Source organism: Nasonia vitripennis, assembly GCF_009193385.2.
Source record: "Nasonia vitripennis strain AsymCx chromosome 3 unlocalized genomic scaffold, Nvit_psr_1.1 chr3_random0009, whole genome shotgun sequence".
Classification (NCBI taxonomy): domain Eukaryota; kingdom Metazoa; phylum Arthropoda; class Insecta; order Hymenoptera; family Pteromalidae; genus Nasonia; species Nasonia vitripennis.
Genome location: NW_022279629.1, coordinates 205604 through 224776, shown reverse-complemented (window position 1 = coordinate 224776; position 19173 = coordinate 205604). Strand labels below are relative to the sequence as shown.

Sequence of the window (19173 nt, the reverse complement as noted above, 5' to 3'; positions counted from 1 at the left end):
GTCACGTGATTTTTTTCAATATGGTAGCGAGTCTCGCACTTTGTGAGTAATCTGCTAACCAAAGATATAATGCGCGGCTCGCCGTCATCGTCAATCTAATACAAAATCCCGACCATTCCTACATCGCTTACATCGCACTGAAGGCAAAAATGACAGCGTTATCAACATATAAAGTGACGAATTCTAAAATTTCTGGCCCCAAAACGATACTTGAACCACGGATAAATTTATTACAACTATTCGTAGCGGGTTACAATAATTACTTTGCGCTCGCTTTGTTCGGCAGATAAAATAAAAAAGGTGATTTTTTTTTAAATTCATATCTGTGAAACTAAAGTTCATAACCTCGCGAAAAAAATTATGTCGATGGGTCACGTGTCAAACTATATCCGATTAAAATTTGATTTGACTACTTATTTTTTCAGTAATAAATCAAAAACTGAAAAAAATTAGATATTTTATGTGTTTTAGCTAAGTTCATTGCACAGCTTTCAAACCCCTATAGTTTGTAAGATATCAGGGTTTCAATTTTTTTTTTGAAAATTTTTTAATTCCTTATATCTCTAAAACAATGTAGTCAAATGCTTCATTTGGTGATTCACCATAAAAAAGCTATCTGCTGCTAAAATTTTAAACAATTTCGTCCAGCGGTTTTCAAGAGCTAAAATGTAAAAATCGTTTTCTCGAAAATTGCGCGATCGACCCTATCTAATGAATAGCCTGTTGTTTTGATGGTTAGGTTGGTTAGGAACACATGTAAACATGCGTGAATTTCCGTGAAAAAAAAATGACGGCAGTGTTCGTATTTTATAATAAAAAAACAGAGGGGTCTGCAATCTTTTGGACAATGAACCATCCAAAACTTATATTAAATTATGTATCATAAACCGCCTCATACATTAGCAGGCAGATATACTGTACATTAGAACAATATTTTATTTATTGGACCTATAAATTTAGTTGGAGGAATCTACGTGCCAATCAATTGGCAGCGGTTTTTCTTATTATCTAGTTAGTATTTACATACATATGTGTACACGTCCGTATGTATGCATATGTGTACACACATCTCCACATTCAGGCATATGTGTGCGTGCACGCGAGCGCCTGCTCGAGAGCGTCTATACACGCTCATATGAATATAATAATAATAATAATAATTATAATAATAATAATAAATATCAATAATAATTACGTAAAACTAAATAAATAATAGGTGCAGGATATATGTTCAGTTTCTTTAAATAAGGAAAAACAGGTTTGTATTTTGTGTGTGTGTGTGTATATATATATATATATATATATATATATATATATATATATATATATATATATATATATATATATCATGTGCTGTATTTTCAATATTTATGGAATAATAATTCACAATAATAATATTCACTTAGGTGCCGTAATTTTTTCAATTACAGTTTCTGATATTATATTACAATGCAGTGTTAGCAGTTCACTAAACATTACGTCAAAATAATTTTTATTAAAATTCTCGTCAAAATTAGTTGATATTGTATTTTTAATTTCAGTATTTTTCGAGCGTAAATACTGTTTGACATAGGATTTAGTTTGAGGGAGTACAGTATTTTCAATAAATTTTTTGTAAACATTATTAATAATATCGTTACTGCACTGTGACACTGCAGAGGCTATTTTTACACATGCTTCAATCGTATAGTCGATACACTCAAGCATATTAACAATGCCCTCAAATGTCGTCTTCTGTAGAACAATTGCAGGAGAGTACGCTTTTTTCTTATTGCTCACTTCATATTCTACACGTTCGTTAGTGATTATTGATGTGTAGCTAGTGGTGGTCTTCTCCTCGATTTTATCCAGTAATATAGCTTTGGTTCCATATGAAGTTGTAAAGCTCAGTGTAATTCCGTTGAACGAGATCTTGTCAAAAGCTGTTGGATTATTCTGTACTTCGTCACTAAAATAACTATTAATTTTAGCAAAATATAGTTTGAACGTAGTCCATGTGTCGGTTGTGAAATTTATACCAAAAAATGTTTGATTAATTATTTTTATAATACAAGTAAAATCGTTATTGCTTTGGGGCTTAAGACCAACGATAATTTTTTTAGTACACGATGTGTTTAATGGATAAACTCTTGAATATAGTAAATATTGCAGAGCATCTTCTCGTGAATTATAAGATGCCATTGCGATGCGCTTTGTATCTCTTGACAAACGAGTGTTTTAAACAAAACTTGTAATACTACTGTGAAAACTGATGTGAAAATGTACGTCTGTTACTCAATGCCGTAGCAACTTGAATACTCAAAGACTGTCACAGCCATCCTTTAAATACGTTTGCGTTAAAGGGTACTATACGTGTTTATACAAGAGAGAGAAAGAGAAAAGAGCGTGTATGAATAATAACTCTAATGACTAGAGTATGGCGAAATTTGTGTTTAAATATAATTACCTAGATAGTACGCTATGCCGTCGCCCCACTACGGCTGATAGTATCGGACAGCGACGCTTCACTGATGCATTTAAAATGTCACATAAACTCAGTCGTTCAAACACAGCCTCAGTAATGACGATTAGCATTCTTTTAGGTAGGAATCGGTTGTCTAAATGACTTTATTATTATTAGATCATCAGTCGCAATACCATGCATGGGTAGTCTGTGTCCATCCTAAGCACGTCATTGACGACTCATACACAGCACGACGTTGTAGACCATTAAACTCCCTAAACGGTCATTTCGATAGGTCATTAAGGGTCTCAGGTCGGTTCAGTGCTCTCCAGCCCCGCCAAACGTACGTCTGAATTTCCAAAGATTCATTTTGTAACCCGAAAAGTATCCTTCAAAATTATTTTATTACAGGTGCATTAAAGTGTCTGTATATAATAAAATAATTTTCGTGGATATACGTATGGCTAAGGATGGTCCGCTGTTATTAAAGAACGGTATCGTCAGGAGGTTCAGAGTGGAAAAACTATCGGTATATAAGGCCCTAAGGAGTAGTTTAGTTTACTATTCTAAACTTACTGTCTACAAGTGCGGACTGTGCACAGTGTCTAGTGTGTTGTGCAGCTATCTGAGTCACAGAGAACTTCTTCAGTGTACAAAATGGATTTCAAGACGGAGTCTTTGTTCAAAATCTTCAAGGATGCCCTGGACGTGGCATTCCTCCACGCTAGAGGTGACAGCGGGTGTATTCAAGAAATACGCAGGATTCGGGATGAACTTCACGAAGTGAAGCTCTATATGAGAGCCTATCAACCTCGTGGCGGAGAACGGACCAACCGCACCCTGACCACGGCGCTGAAGGATGCTGTCAGGGATGTGAGAAGGTTGTTCCGGGAATTTATCCAGACGCAAAGCACGGTGTGTTTCGGTGTCTTACATAGACACAGGGTGTTTAAAGAGGATTCAGACTCTTTAGAAACCGTGTCTATAGTGCTTAGAGCACGAGGAACCGAAAACGCACCTGAAGTAAGAGCCTTGATGGGTCATTTACTTCGACTGAGAGAGGGTAAATATTTATTATTAAAATTCGTAATGTATTAGTTAAAACCGCGGCTTTAATATTATTACTTATTTTAGGTTTACAACGCGAGAATGATGCTCTCGACGCTCTGAATGCAGAGCTACCTGGAGACGTGTCATTCGGTTTAAATGACGAGGACCATCGGGACGCCGAATTGATGGTTTTGGAAGAGTTTGACGACGCAAGTTCTAATCATCATCATCGTCGAGAAGAACGTATGAATAGCATAGGTGATTATAGTGACTCTACTGAGGGCGGCTCAATTCTAGGCAGTGGCTGGACCAGTGATTTGAGGGGCTGCTTCAATGAGTACGAAAAAATACGCACAGTGGAGAACCTGGATGAAGAGTCTATGGAGATTCCGGACGCGTTATTGGAAGAAGCAGCCATAGCAGCTGAGGAAAATTTTTCACTAACTGAAAGAACCGCAGCAGATCACCCTGAGGTGGCCTCAGCGGAGCTCCAGGAGGCCGCAGCAGCGGAATCTAATGAAGTCGCAGCAGCTGAGGTTCAAGAGGTAGCAGCAGAGCTTCAAGAGGCCGCAGCAGCGGGGGTTTCCGCACCAACAGCTGCAGACTTTCCAGGAGCACCCGAACCAGCCGCCCCGGAAAATAGTGAGTACTTTGCTGTAGTTTCGGATAGTATAGATTACTATCCTAGATTTAAGACTAATGCTAGGGAAGTTAATTTAAAAATAAATGAAGATGTTTTAGTTAGCGATAGACCGGATGATTTACAGAGATGTATGCGGAATTTATTTAGTTATATAACTGAAAATTGTGCGTCGACTGATTACGTAGGAATCATAATATCTAGTAATTTTCTGCCAAACGGACCGTTACTTAATTTTAGATTGTTGACCGACTACCAATTCAACGATCTCTGGAGGATGATAGATCTTAGCACTCAGAGTTCGCGTGAATTAAAAGTCGATGACACGTTATGTATTAGAATAATTAGCATCACACCGCCTACGGGTAGAGGGCCCCTAACAAATTATGATATTATAAAATCAAAATCCGTAGTTAGCATAGTTAATAAAGACGCTAAATGTCTACCGCGCGCGTTAGTCGTAGCTTAGCGCACTGTGCAAAACAGGAGCAGGATTCGCCTATCGTGAAGAGCGAGTGGGAACGGATACGAAAAAGTAAATTGAAATTTCAGCTGGAAAAAGCTGAAGAGTTGTGTAGAAACGCAGGTGTTGATATTAATGAAACACTTGGTTGTGGGTTGCCCAAAATAAAAAAATTTAAGTATTTTTTAAAATTAGATGAGACTATAATTAACATATACACGTTAGAGCAATTAGGTACTGGTGACTCAATATTTTTTGATGGCTATAAATACGTAAAATCTGAAAATATAACTCCAAAACGTTTTTTAAACATACTATATAAGCAAATAGATAATGAGGTAGGTCACTTTCACGTTATCACCAGCTTAACTGGTTTAACAGCTTGTAGATATTACTGTCCCTTTTGTAACAAAAAATTAAATCGTAAATCAACGCACAAATGCGCGTATACGTGTGACCGGTGTATGACCACACCTATGTGCCCGAAAAATACCGAAATAATAAAATGTCGCGATGTTCACTTAATTTTTACGGTGAAGCGTGTTACAATAGACATTTAAAAATAAACTCATTTAATAAAAATATCAGCATCTGCGCTGCTGTGAAAAGGTGCAACACTTGTAATAATATCATATCCGTTGAACAGAACGCTCATGAATGCGGACAATCATACTGCCCCACTTGCACATGCGTAAGACCGTATAATCATTTGTGTTATGTACCGATTGTCCGAAATAAAATTAAAAAAAATGTTGAGAATACGGTAGATAGCAAAGCCATAGAAAAACCAGCGCATTCTTTTCTTTTTTATGACTTTGAAACTACCCAAGAGGAAGAGTTCGAAGGTCTCAGTAAAACTTCTTTTAAACATAATGTAAATTTAGGTGTAGCGCAGTTATGCTGCGAAAAATGTATTGATTCAAATATGAATCAAGAATGCGAGTTTTGTGGCGGTGGTGTAACTGTTGTGTTCAAATGCACCAACACCGTAAAACTATTTATTGGATATATAATAAATGCAGAAGCGTCAAAACCAAAAAATATAAAACAAATTGTGTGTATAGCACACAATAGTAAGAGCTTTGACGCTCAATTTATATTAAAATACTTTGTTGAAAAAACAAACATTACACCTAAAGTTATAATGAATGGTACTAGTATCATGCTTATGACTATAGGTGAAGGGCTCAAATTTGTTGACAGCTTAAATTATTTTCATGTGAAATTATCTGACATACCAAAAGCTTTTGGTTTTTCCGATGATCTGATTAAAGGTACGTTTCCGCATTTATTTAATAAAAAGGAATATTATAACTACGAAGGTACTATACCTGATGAGAAGTTTTTCTCTCCAGACTCCATGAGTGTTCACGAGAGAGAAAAATTTCAATCGTGGCATAAAGAGATGCGAGAATCTAATTACATTTTCAAATTTCAAACTGAAATTTTAAAATATTGTAAAACCGATGTTGACATTCTTAGAAAAGCTTGTTCAGCGTTTAGAAAAAGTTTTGTAAAAGTAGGTGGTACATGTCCGTTTGTTGAAGCATCGACAATTGCTAGTGCTTGCTCGAAAGTTTTTCGTAAGAACTTTCTCAAACGTGCCGAAATAGGCATAATACCGCCTGGTGGTTACAGGAAGAAAAATACTCATTCTAAAGAATCTTTAGAATGGTTGCTTTTCAAAGAGAAGGAGACAGGATTCGACATTCAACACGCTGGTAAAGGAGCTGAGGTTAGGCTCACCGAAAACATTTTGGTTGACGGTTACTATGAATCGGTCACCGGTGATCGATACGTTTTTCAATATCATGGGTGTTTTTATCATGGTTGTACTTCATGTTATAAGGGTACCGAACGCTTAAAATCTGTACATGGTACGAATTTCGAAGAAAAATATACGCGAACTTTAAATACGTCGGCTCGAATAGTAGAGGCTAGGTATATATTAACTAAAATTTGGGGTTGTGATTTCAAAAAAATAAAAAGTAATTTTTCAGCTGACATAAAGAGATATATTGACAATCACCCTCTGTTATGGTCGGACACTTTGAATCCTCGCGATGCCTTTTATGGTGGTCGAACGGAGAATACCGTAAATTTGGCAGAAGTAAAGGAAGATGAAACGATCGATTACGTCGATATATGTTCGCTTTACCCTTACATTTGTAAAACAGGTAAATTTCCTATAGGCCACCCTGACATTTTTGTTGTGGACGAGTGTAGGCAATTAACCGGGGATAATAACTATTTAACCCTTTCGTGCACATAAGCGTTACAGCTATGGTGCGGGAAAACTGTTTATATTTCATAGGGTACCGAGCCGCGTTGAATCCGAATCCGAGGTCAGATTTTGAAAATTCAAGATGGCGGATCCAATATGGCGGACGGGAATGTCAAAAAATCAAGATTTTGAAAAACAAAAAATTTTTTCGTATTCTACGTGAAAACACAAATAGAAACTGTTCTTGGTGTTTTTTCGATATCTCTCTTAGTTCTTGAGTAAAAAATTCATAAACTTTGAAAATAACGCAGACTTATTTACCGTTCGTACACATAAGCGTTGCAGCCACATGAGTAGGAAACTGTTTATATTTCATAGGGTCCCGAGCCGCGCTGAATCCGAATCCGAGGTCAGGTTTTGAAAATTCAAGATGGCGGATCCAATATGGCGAACGGGAAAGTCAAAAAATCGAGATTTTGAGGAACGAATAATTATACTGTACTCTGTGTCGAAAAAACGAAAACAGGAATACATTTCTATGTGAGATTTTTCGAAAATTATATGAGGTAGGAGATAGGAATTCTCATATCACTGGTCAGGCTGAGGATCAATTGAATCGTCAGCTGCATAGCCTTAACTCTATTAGTTTCAGTGATGATTTCACTTACTTACACTCAACACCACGTGAAGGTTGGAGTTCGGACTTTGATGAGTTCTTTTTTTTTGTTGTTTTTGAAATTTTTATATTTTTTTGTGTATTTTATTTGATTTTTTTGATAATTTTTAGATTTCTTCCCTTCGTTTTTTTAATTAGTGTTAGAAAAAGATTCATAGATTGACGTCAATTTGAGTATACTCAAAATAACTTGGATATATTCATATTATTTCGAATCTCTGAATCTTTTTCTGCCGTTGTAATCACCAATCAATTGTTTCGCTAGCTGTATTCTAAATGCTAATTGATCTTCACACTCACCTTCCTTATAACATTTGTATAGAATATAACAATTGACTATAGCCATATCTATATAATAATACATTATTGAATGCCACCATTTTTTAGATCTTCTTCCTATCATATATACTTCCCTCAATTGATCAAACCTATCTACACCACCCATTATTTTGTTATAAGCCTGGATCGTAATTGGACAAAATATAGGAAGCCGAGATCCATCTTTCAGTTTCCGAGTGATCTCGACAGTTTCCGTAGGATTGAAAGCTGACGTCAACACTGTGACTGGTTTCCTGTCCATCCATTTGATCGCAGAAATACCTTTTTTGATTCTATAATTGAAATCTCCTCTTTTCATTTTCTCCTTTGCTTTCATCATTTCTGGCAACCCTTTCCTGTTGTTTCGAACTGTTCCAACTGAGTAGATGCCTTTATCAAGAAGCTCTTCAACCAAGTTGACGGAAGTGAAAAAGTTATCGAAAGCTACCAAATATCCAACCCCCAGAATATTCGATACTAAGTTCAGAACTACACGTTCTCCAAGTGGATTTTTCGACCCATCTCTTGCTTTTCCAGTATAGACCTCAGATTTGACCACGTAACCTGTAGATGAGTCAGCCAAACACCAGACTTTGAACCCTCGTTTTATTGGCTTCATTGGCATGTACTGAATAAAAGAGGACCGTCCCGAGAAGGGGATCATTGACTCATCTACAGAAACGGTCTTTGAGGTGTTATAACTCTTATTACTTGTTTGGTTGATATGATCGTTCAACGGTCTGATTTTGTGGAGCTTGTCGTAGTTAGGGTCAGTTCTTGGGAGCATAGAATCATTATCATTAAAATGTATAATTTCCGTCAGCTTAGAAAATCGAGTATAAGGCATAATATTTGCAACACAATCAACTTTGAGAAATGGATCTGAACTCCAATAATTTCTTACTCTTGGCAATTTGTGAATACCCATCAGAATCCACATTCCTAAGAGAGCTGAAACTTCTTCGTTATTCGTATCATGCCAATTCTTACTCTTTTTTTGAAATGCATATTTATTAGTCTCAGTTACTACACTGTCTAAAAGCGAAGTCGTGAAAATTTGAGAAAATAAAAATGATTCGACATTTTTCTTCGGTATTGAAAGTATGTTGATAGTTTAAGGTGAATCAAAAAAGTCCCAATCTACACCAAAATTGCCTACATTTTGAGTCCATTTTGAATTCAAAGAATCACTGTTATCATTTTCATCCAATTCTGATGAATCACATTCATCTGCATCGTCAGTGGATTTATCTGAACTAAAATCCGACTCTTCGGGATTGACTGGAAGATTGTCTTTTTTGCTACGGGCTCTCTTGGCCATGTTTATGAAAATATATTCTAAGTTTTTTTTTCGATAAGAACTCAATTTGATCAATTGATAATCTTAATTGCAACACCGACACTCGTCATTCGTTACAAAAATATTGAAACGTTATGAAAATCCCGAGGATTGCACTTGACACTGAATATTGAAAATGCGTTGCTAAACAAGCTTTGTAAATTTGTTATCCAATAACCGTAAGACGAATTGGAGAAAACGAAGAAAAATGTTATACAATAGTCTGAGCAAAATGCGTATTATAGTTATTCAGTCGAGCTGACGAGAAGCGTAATTATCCAATACTATGAACAAAATCAAATTAGAAGGATCGGAATAAATTCACAGGGAGAAAGTTATTCTGAGCATGAAAATTACATCATAAGATGAAATCAGTGTTCTTGCAAATTTTTGACGCCTACTAATCGCTGAATTGAATTTTTTCAAAAAACTGAAATGAATATTTATTCAAAGTAATGAATCAGCACGGCATTCATTAGTGAACATCTAAAAAATGCTCAGGGCATTTGTGAAAAGGTGCATGGAAGGTCTACTATGAATGTGTAGAAGATCTTTCTTGCATTTCCGAAGGTATGTGCTACAACTAAGACCGTATGCGCCATATTGGACCCGCCATCTTGAATTTTCAAAACCTGACCTCGGATTCGGATTCAGCGCGGCTCGGGACCCTATGAAATATAAACAGTTTCCTACTCATGTGGCTGCAACGCTTATGTGTACGAACGGTAAATAAGTCTGCGTTATTTTCAAAGTTTATGAATTTTTTACTCAAGAACTAAGAGAGATATCGAAAAAACACCAAGAACAGTTTCTATTTGTGTTTTCACGTAGAATACGAAAAAATTTTTTGTTTTTCAAAATCTTGATTTTTTGACATTCCCGTCCGCCATATTGGATCCGCCATCTTGAATTTTCAAAATCTGACCTCGGATTCGGATTCAGCGCGGCTCGGGACCCTATGAAATATAAACAGTTTCCCCGCACCATAGCTGTAACTCTTATGTGCACGAAAGGGTTAAGTAGGGTCGAGGGGTTAGTAAATTGTCGAATTCTGCCTCCACGTGATTTATTTCTTCCTGTACTACCTGTGCGAATGCACAAACGTCTAATGTTTCCGCTTTGTAGAACATGCTGCGAGAATTTAGAGCAGGAGGATTGTAACCACGAGCGTTTAGAAGATAGAGAGCTTACAGGCACTTGGGTATCGGAGGAGTTGAAAAAAGCCGTTAGTTTAGGTTATAAAATTACTGCCATATATGAAATATGGCAGTACAAAGTTAAACAGTATAATCCAGAGAAGAATGAATCGGGCCTGTTTGTTGATTATATAAATACTTTTTTAAAATTAAAACAGCAAGCTCCTGGATACCCCAGTGACTGTAACGACGCGCAATCACGTGAGAACTATATTTCAGAATATGAGCGAAAAGAGGGTATAAAATTAGATAGAGAAAAAATAGCTAAAAATCCTGGCTTAAGATTTTTAGCTAAACTTTGTTTAAATTCATTTTGGGGTAAGTTTGGCTAGCGAGAAAATATGGGCGTTACAGAAATTATAAATGATCAGGTTAAGCTTATGGAAATTTTACAGTCATCTGATAGAACCTTGAAAAATGTATTACATGTCAATCAGGAAACTTTTTATATCAACTGGGCTTACACAGACGATAATTATAAACCATCATCTGTAACAAACGTTAGTATAGCCGCTTATACTACGGCTCAGGCTAGGTTAAAACTATACTCTTATTTAGAAAAACTTGGTAGGAGAGTGCTGTATTATGACACTGACTCCTGTATATACTTAAATAAAAATACCCCTGGAGAGTACAAGGTACCTACAGGATGTTTCTTAGGTGATATTTTCTGATGCGCTTGAAAGTTATGGTGTGAAAAGTTATATCGAGTCATTCGTTACAGCAGGACCCAAATTTTATTCGTATAAAGTTAAAAAAACCGATGGTTCCACGCATGAGGTGTGTAAAGTTAAGGGTATTAGTTTAAATTATTCAACAAATAATAAAATTAACCATGAAAAAATAAAACCTTTAGTTTGAAATAAGGGTGATAGAATTGTGCATAATTTTACTTCAATCAGGCGTACGACGATGCATGATGTCGTTACATGTAACGAGTCAAAAACATAAATTAAACAGCATGAAAAGACGCTCAAATAGCGTTAATTCATCAAGTCCTTATGGATTAAAAAAAAGACGTATAAATAATTAAGTTTAATAAACTTTTTATTGTAAATAAAATTTAAGGAATATTTATAAAATGTATATATTGTAAATATTTTGCTTAGAAATATAAATCAACTAAAATTGTAATAAAATTCGAAATATACGGAAACCATTTTAAAGAATGTAAAAATTTATTTTTATTCGTTATATACATAATGTTAATTTAAATAAAATTTTTTGTTTTAGCTTTAAATTCAGAGAGCACTGCTACTTGTAACGTACCGACGTGTCATTATTTCCCTACATTCAAGCAGAGTTTGGAGGGTATAGCCTGGAGACAGGCTATAGTTTATTTACTTAGGTTAAAGTTGGAGAAAAATAATTATTATAAAAAATATTTAGATGAATTAAGTGTATTTGCGAAGGTCTGCAATGTAAAGTTTAGTGCCCAAGTCAAATATCAAAGCAAGTGTGAGTGGTGTATGATATGTAATAGTAAATTTTGCGATGCCGATGATTGTCCTCGAAGAGTTACAATAGTAGACTATGAATATTTTGTACTTACTCAAACAACGCCAAAGTCACCGATTTATTACGATGGATCATTTACTGTGATGTACTATCTATTCAATTTACTATAGATAACAAATATGATATTGGAGTATGTACAGATAACCATAGATGTCCTATACACGTTAATAGTGATAAGTATTTTTATAATCATCGAAAAGGAGACCCAAAACTTAGTTTAGATTATTATTTTTAATGTTTAATAAAATTGAATAAAGTTTAAAGAGTTAGCACTTTATTTTTGTCTTAATGTATTTGTTTTATTCTTATTACCAGTACCTAAAAAAATTAACCTGGAGGAAAAATTCTGCATAAACTGTAGCGTATCTAACTGTCGCTTCTTTCCTGAGTATAAACAATCACTGGAAGGGCTAGCATGGCATCGTATAGTACATACACTTTTACTAATGAAAAAAGAGAATAAAGAAAAATACGTTGATATGTTAAAAAACTTGAAATACTTTTCACAATTTACTAAAATTTTGTTTTCATTTCAATGTCGGTACATAATACACAACTGTAGTTTCATGGTGGACGATGAAATTCTTGATAAACGTTATTGTATTTTTTCATTCAAAAATAGACATATTAGTCATTTATTAAAAATGATCGAGATATATGATGTAACGTCAATCGACTTTATGGTTTCCAACGTTGAAAAAATATATGGTTTTACAGATAATCCCTACTGTCCAATACACGTAACAAAAAAAAAAATATATGTATAGAACTTATGATGATTTATCATATGAAAAAATAATAATGCCTTTTTTCGAAGAAACATCGTTATTAAAATGTAAAATTTTGTGTATTTGCTAAATTTAATAAATAATAATTTTAAATAATTCTAATGTGTAAATTATTTCTAAATTCAATAGCTTACCTTATGAATTACATTATTAATATTACATACGCTAACAAGCTTATAAAGTGAAAGAAGCTAAACGATAGTGGTCATTGCTAGAGTAGCGGCCTCGGAGTGAACTTGTATATTACCTAAATAATAGCTTGTCGTGTCCCCGGAGCGCGTGCGTGACCTGCTCGACAAATAAGCTTTTTCTGAAAAATAAAAATGAGTCTACCATGGAAACACCCTTGGACCTCTATGATATGTGGCCCGACAGGCTGCGGAAAGACGCACTTTGTTAAACGATTTTTTCGGAATATAGATGTCATGTCAGACACACCTTTTGCCCGTAAAATGCTTTACTATTCAGAATGGCAAGACGGTTACTTAGAATACGGTAAGGACGTCGAATTTCATGAAGGCCTTCCATAGGATGAGAATTTTGTGTCGGATTCTAGACCGAAATTAATAGTTATCGATGACCTTATGCGCGAATCTTCCAACAATACGATTTGTGATCTTTTTACAAAAGGTTCTCATCATCGAAATTTATCATCTATTTTAATCTCACAGAATTTATTTCATCAAGGACCGAAACAAAGAGATATTTCGTTAAATGCTAACTATATTGTTATTTTTAAAAATCCACGAGATCGTGCTCAAATCCAGCATATGGCGCGTCAAGTTTATCCTGAAAATTCGAAATTCTTACAAGAAGCTTATTTCGATGCCACGTCGGTTCCTCGCGGTTATTTACTGTTAGATTTAAAACAAAGTACTCCTGAATCATGTAGAGTGCGCACATGCATTTTTCCTGATGACAAGCATCAATATGTCTATGTTCCACGTAATATAAAAAGAAACGCAGGTGAGACTGATTTACCAGTCCTGCGTATATAATGGCACCGTCAACATCTAGAACGTCACTCGATGCTAAAACAGCGAGGATATTACATGCTCTGTATCACTTAAACAAGGAGCAGCGAAAAGCTGTACTGAAAAAAGCAAACCGGAATCTAATAAAAGGTATCTGCGAATGTGCTTTAAACACATTGAAAGGTAACGTACCTTTAAACGCAGTACAAAAAGTCAAACTCAAAAAACATAAATCAATCTTACGTCGTTTATCAGACAAAAAAATCGAAAGGCTGGAAAAATAAAAAACGTTTGATTGTTCAAAAAGGTGACGGGTTTATAGGTGCGTTACTAGCATCTGTTATAGGTACAATTATTTCGGCATTAATACCAAGTAGGCAGTAAAAATGCAACACGCCCGTAAGATGGTACTAGTACCTCATGACAGTATAACTAAGTTACAACGACAGCAGCAGCAGCCCCTGAATAATGACATGTTACTAAGCAAAAACGAGGTCGTAAAGGTCTCAAATAGTGTACAAACCCCTGGAAACCATTTATCACGACTAGATTTTGAAATGAATGAAATTTTAAATTCTTCTGAAAAAGACGAGAGAGAAAAGTGACAAAAATACAAACAGGTGTTACAAAGATATTTATTTTATGTAGAAGATCTAAAGAAGAATATTAAAATTTCAAACACGCCATGTGTTAAAATAGAAGAGCAGGAGTATGGCATTGACATGGCAACCATTGCTATGTCAGTACCAGTAAGCTATAGACATAAAACGGAGTTAATGCTACAATTTTTAAAAAACTAAATAACTCATCAAGATTAACCTGGAATGATCGCGGGACAGTAACGATAGATGGAGTTACTCTTCCAAATTCAAATATCATAGATTTTATAAATGATGCTGTACGTAGTAGAAAAGGCGTGAGAGCTACAGGACGCGAACATTTCGCTTGGTTATTACTCGATGTCGGGATGCCTTTAGAATTTATCGGGAACACTGAATTATATAAAGAAGGAAAAAAATTTACGCCACTATCATTACCTTATTCGAGGTCTAACAATAGTAGTCTTTTATCTAAACAAACGACTCTTCAAAACTCGCCATACACTTCTACACCTATACCTAATAGAAAATCAGCTAATGGTTCATCGTCTTTGAATAATAGTTCATATACGGATGCTTCGACAATAATAAATGCAGCAATAGACAACGTGGCCTCCGACGACGACGCCGTCGACAGTTCATACAGAGTACGAAGTAAAAGAGCTATAAGAAAAATCGGTAAAAACAGTAGTGGTAGTAATATTATACAAGCAGGTGGTTGGTTAAAATTTCCTATGTAATTTGTAAAATACATAAATATGGATGAAGCTAATCAGTTTTTAAATAAAATTTATTATAACCCAAAAAATGAAGCAGGCTACGCAGGAGCCTATCGCCTTGTCGATAAAATCAAGAATAAAGCAGATAAAAATAATATTTACAAGTGGTTAAGAGCCCAAGATGCTTATACATTGCATAAACCAGTACTCCGAGAATTTCAAAGACTTCATTATAATGCACCGACTATAGATTCTGTGTGGGAGGGTGATCTTATAGAGCTTACACCATTAAAAACTTATAACGATGATTTTTCATATTTACTAGTGGTTATCGACGTACTAAGTAAATATGTCTTTGTCGAACCTATTAAAGACAAAACTTGTTTAACCGTTACAGAGGCGTTTAAAAAAATTCTTTCGAGAAGTAATGATAGAACGCCTATAATATTTCAAACTGATAAAGGTGGTGAGTTTTTAGGCCTTAAAATGCAAACTTTCTTAAAATCAAAAAAATATAACTCACTAGGTATCTAGAAATCCAGACATTAAAGCAGCTATTGTTGAAAGATTGTACTTTAAAAGAATGGATGTGGCGTTATTTTACACATAAAAACACAAAACGTTACATTGATATTCTGCAAGATCTAGTTTATGGTTACAATAATTCTAGACATTCCACAATTAAGATGGCGCCAGCAGCTGTTACTATATATAATGCCCAACAGGCTAAGCGTAACATGGATCTCAGGTATAAAACACAGGAGAGAAAACCCAAGTACTCAGTTGGGGACATAGTACGTATAAGCAAAACAAAACGTACCTTCGAGAAAGGTTATGAGGCTAACTGGTCAGAGGAAGTTTTTAAAATTATCAAAGTATTAAAACATAGAAAACCACCGGTTTACGAGCTCGAGGATTTAAATGGTGAGTTCATAAACGGTATATTTTATGAGAAAGAACTCGCGGTCATAGAAAAAGAGTTAACCAACACAGAATACAAAATAGATAAAATTATCAAATCAAGTGGTAAAGGTAAAAAGAAATAATATTTTGTTAGCTGGGTTGGCTACCCTAGTAAATTTAATTCTTGGATACCTGCTAAAGATATAAAAAAAAATCTAAACAAAATGAAGCAAAACCAGTTTTATATGATTTTACCTAGTAATAGTAGTATGAAAGTATATCCAGAGAACACCACTGCCCTGTTATGTCACGAAGCTACCTCAAGAAATCAATTTGCACGGCTCGTGGGAAGTAGGAATTTCTGAAATACACTTCCCGCGCTCATTTTTACATTTAAGAAAAGAAGATAGAGATATAACAATGTTTTCAACTATATCACCTTTATATAGAGATATATACGGCAACCAACCGGTTCATAACCTAAAAGTAACCGCATCTATTCCCTATGGCGTTTATAATAATTTTATAGAATTTATAGAGCATTTAAATGAAATTCTATTAATAAACAATTCACATATGATATTTAGATTTTCAATTGAGCATAACAATACCTACGTTTTTGCCGAACGCACATGCAGTGATGAGCTCTGCAATTTTGAACATTCAGTGCAGATGAGTCGTGCTGCATTAGATATACTAGGCTTTGCTGAGGTTTCTGAACGTATAAAAGTAGACAGTAATCCTGCTATAGCAACTCGCCCTGCTAGTATTCTGAATGCACTACCAAGACAATTGTATATTTATACAGATGTATGTGAACCAACGATTGTTGGTGGCGTACAAGCAGCTCTACTGCGTATAGCCCCTGTCAATTACAAGGATTAGTCGGTAGTGGTGGTGTCGAGCATGTATATACAGGAGCCCCGTATCAGAAGGGTCATGGTGGTATAGGTAGTATTCTCGGAGGTCTCTTTCGTAGGGCGTTGCCATTTCTGAAACGAGGTGCTCGCGCAGTAGGAAGAGAAGCACTCAGAGCAGGCATGCATATAATAGATGATGTAAGTGAAAATAAATCCACATTCAAACAAGCTCTACATTCGCGAGCCCGTGAATCAGGTCTAAATTTGAAAAGAAAAGCTGAAGAAAAAATAGAGAGTCTCATGGAGGGATCTGGTTATAAAAGTAGACAACAGCGGCGTAAGCGCCAGTCGAAAGTTAACCAGCGTAGAAAGCACACTACACGTAAAGCAAAGACGAGGAAAACAAAGAAAGTCAGTCAAAAATCAAGCAAGAAAAGAAAGACACGGAATATTAAGAAGAAAACGAGTTCAGTACGTGATATTTTTGGTCCCGCTTAAGAAAAATGGCTTTTCCTCACGCTCACTCTTGCGAGTGTGCAAAATCCGAACTTGATTTATTCACTCTACCGCCTACTCAGACGTCTATAGAAGGTACTCAATGGATTGAGTATAAACCTGTGACTAGTATTTCTGAAGATTCATATTTAGAATTTCTTATTCCTGGAAACTCAGATGATTATATTGATTTGGCTCATACTATGATAAATCTCAGTGTACGTCTTGAAAAAGGAGATTCACCCATAGAAGATAAGACTTTAGTTGCTCCTGTTAAAAACTTCCTGCATAGTATTTTTAACCAAGTGGACGTATTTTTTAATCAAAAAGCAGTTTCACTTCCGAGTAACGCTTACGCTTATCGTGCATACATAGAAACATTACTTAATTATTCAGAAGAAACTAAAAAATCCCATTTGACGTGTGCTCTATGGTGTAATGATACACCTAGCCATATGGATGCAGTTCTACAGACACCTAGCAGTGATGGAAAAACAGTTTTTTCCACTAATTTAGGGGCTTGTGCTCGTCGTGACTACACTAAAGGTGGTAAAACTATTGATTTACTGGGCCATTTACACGCTGATGTTTTCAATCAGGAGACATTTCTCCTCAATGGAGTGGAAGTTAGAGTTCGTCTTATACGTTCCAAAGATGCTTTTTGTTTAATAAACTACGAGGCTGAAAATGTAAAAGTGAAAATTCTGGATGCTTCATTACGAGTACGGCGTGCTAAGATTAATCCCGGGATTTTGCTTGCACACTCAAAAGCTTTATCTAAAGGTACAGCTAAATATCCTTTAACGCGTGTTGAAGTAAAATCCTTTACTTTACACACTGGTATAACCGGAGAAACTTTAGACAACATTATTCTCGGTCAAATACCAAAACGTATAATAATAGGCTTAGTTTCAAATAAAGCTTTTAACGGCAGTAAAAAAGAGAATCCGTTCAATTTTCAACATTTAAACTTAAACTACTTGGCAATGAGTGTAGACGGGATACAAATACCTAGTAGAGCTATACAGCCAAACTATCCAGATAGATATGTAGATGCTTATCATACATTATTTAGTGGCACGGGTATTCATTTTGCAAACGACGGAAACGATATATCGAGGACAGATTATCCCCACGGTTATTGTTTATACGCGTTTGACCTCACATCTGATCTATCTGCAAATTGTAATACACACTGAAATCTGATAAAAAATGGCACCATTCGTTTAGAATTACGATTCGAAAGTGTTCTACAACAATCGGTTAACTGCATTGTATATGCCGAATACGACAATATTCTTGAAATTGACTCAACTCGTCAAGTCATCGTTGATTTTGGAGACTAGCTATTAGAAATTTTATGATTCACTTACTGTATATAATGACCACTAATTAACCCTTTTCACTACGTAAGTTAGGCCTCCTACTGATAACAAAACTCATTACGTTGTACGGCATTATGTATAAATTACAACTCCTTAATATGACCAGCAGTTAGAAAGGTCTTGTGCTTCCTACTCTACGCATCTACAACAGCTCGAAATTATGGATTATATAGTCGACGTTTTGGGTTTTCGTGACAGTGCTGACAAGTTCATGATCAAAGAAGTTGCTGTTGTTTCTTTAAATAAAGAGTATATCACTCACTAGATCGCGACTGCACCCTATTCATTCTCAGACTTACCTATCAAAATACAAGTACACAATAATTGGCTTACAAGTAACGTTCACGGTATAGAGTGGTTCGAAGGAGATATTCCATACCGTCAGCTACACGCTAATCTTAGAGAATTAGCAAGAACAGCAAGACAGATTTTTGCTCGTGGTGTTGAAGAGACAAAACTTATACAAAGTATAACTACACGCCATATAGAAAATTTGATTATAACTGCTGTTATCACGGATCTCTACATCACGGTACTCATAATTGTGCTTTAAATAATGCCTACAGACTTAAAGCATGGGTTA

The 19173-nt window shown here is 35.4% G+C and overlaps 2 protein-coding genes across 2 annotated transcripts; both read left to right on the top strand.

The window, feature by feature from the left end:
- Nucleotides 1-1556: 1556 nt before the first annotated feature.
- LOC116416860 lies at nt 1557-14477 on the top strand. Its single transcript, XM_031927083.2, has 2 exons — nt 1557-4135; nt 11583-14477. The coding sequence occupies exons 1-2, from the start codon at nt 3679-3681 to the stop codon at nt 11975-11977; spliced, it is 852 nt and encodes a 283-aa protein (XP_031782943.1). The 5' UTR covers nt 1557-3678; the 3' UTR covers nt 11978-14477.
- Nucleotides 14478-15633: 1156 nt separating this feature from the next.
- LOC116416844 lies at nt 15634-15993 on the top strand. The gene has a single exon (XM_031927028.1). It carries the CDS (start codon nt 15634-15636, stop codon nt 15991-15993), a length of 360 nt encoding a protein of 119 aa, XP_031782888.1.
- The last annotated feature ends 3180 nt before the right edge of the window (nt 15994-19173 follow it).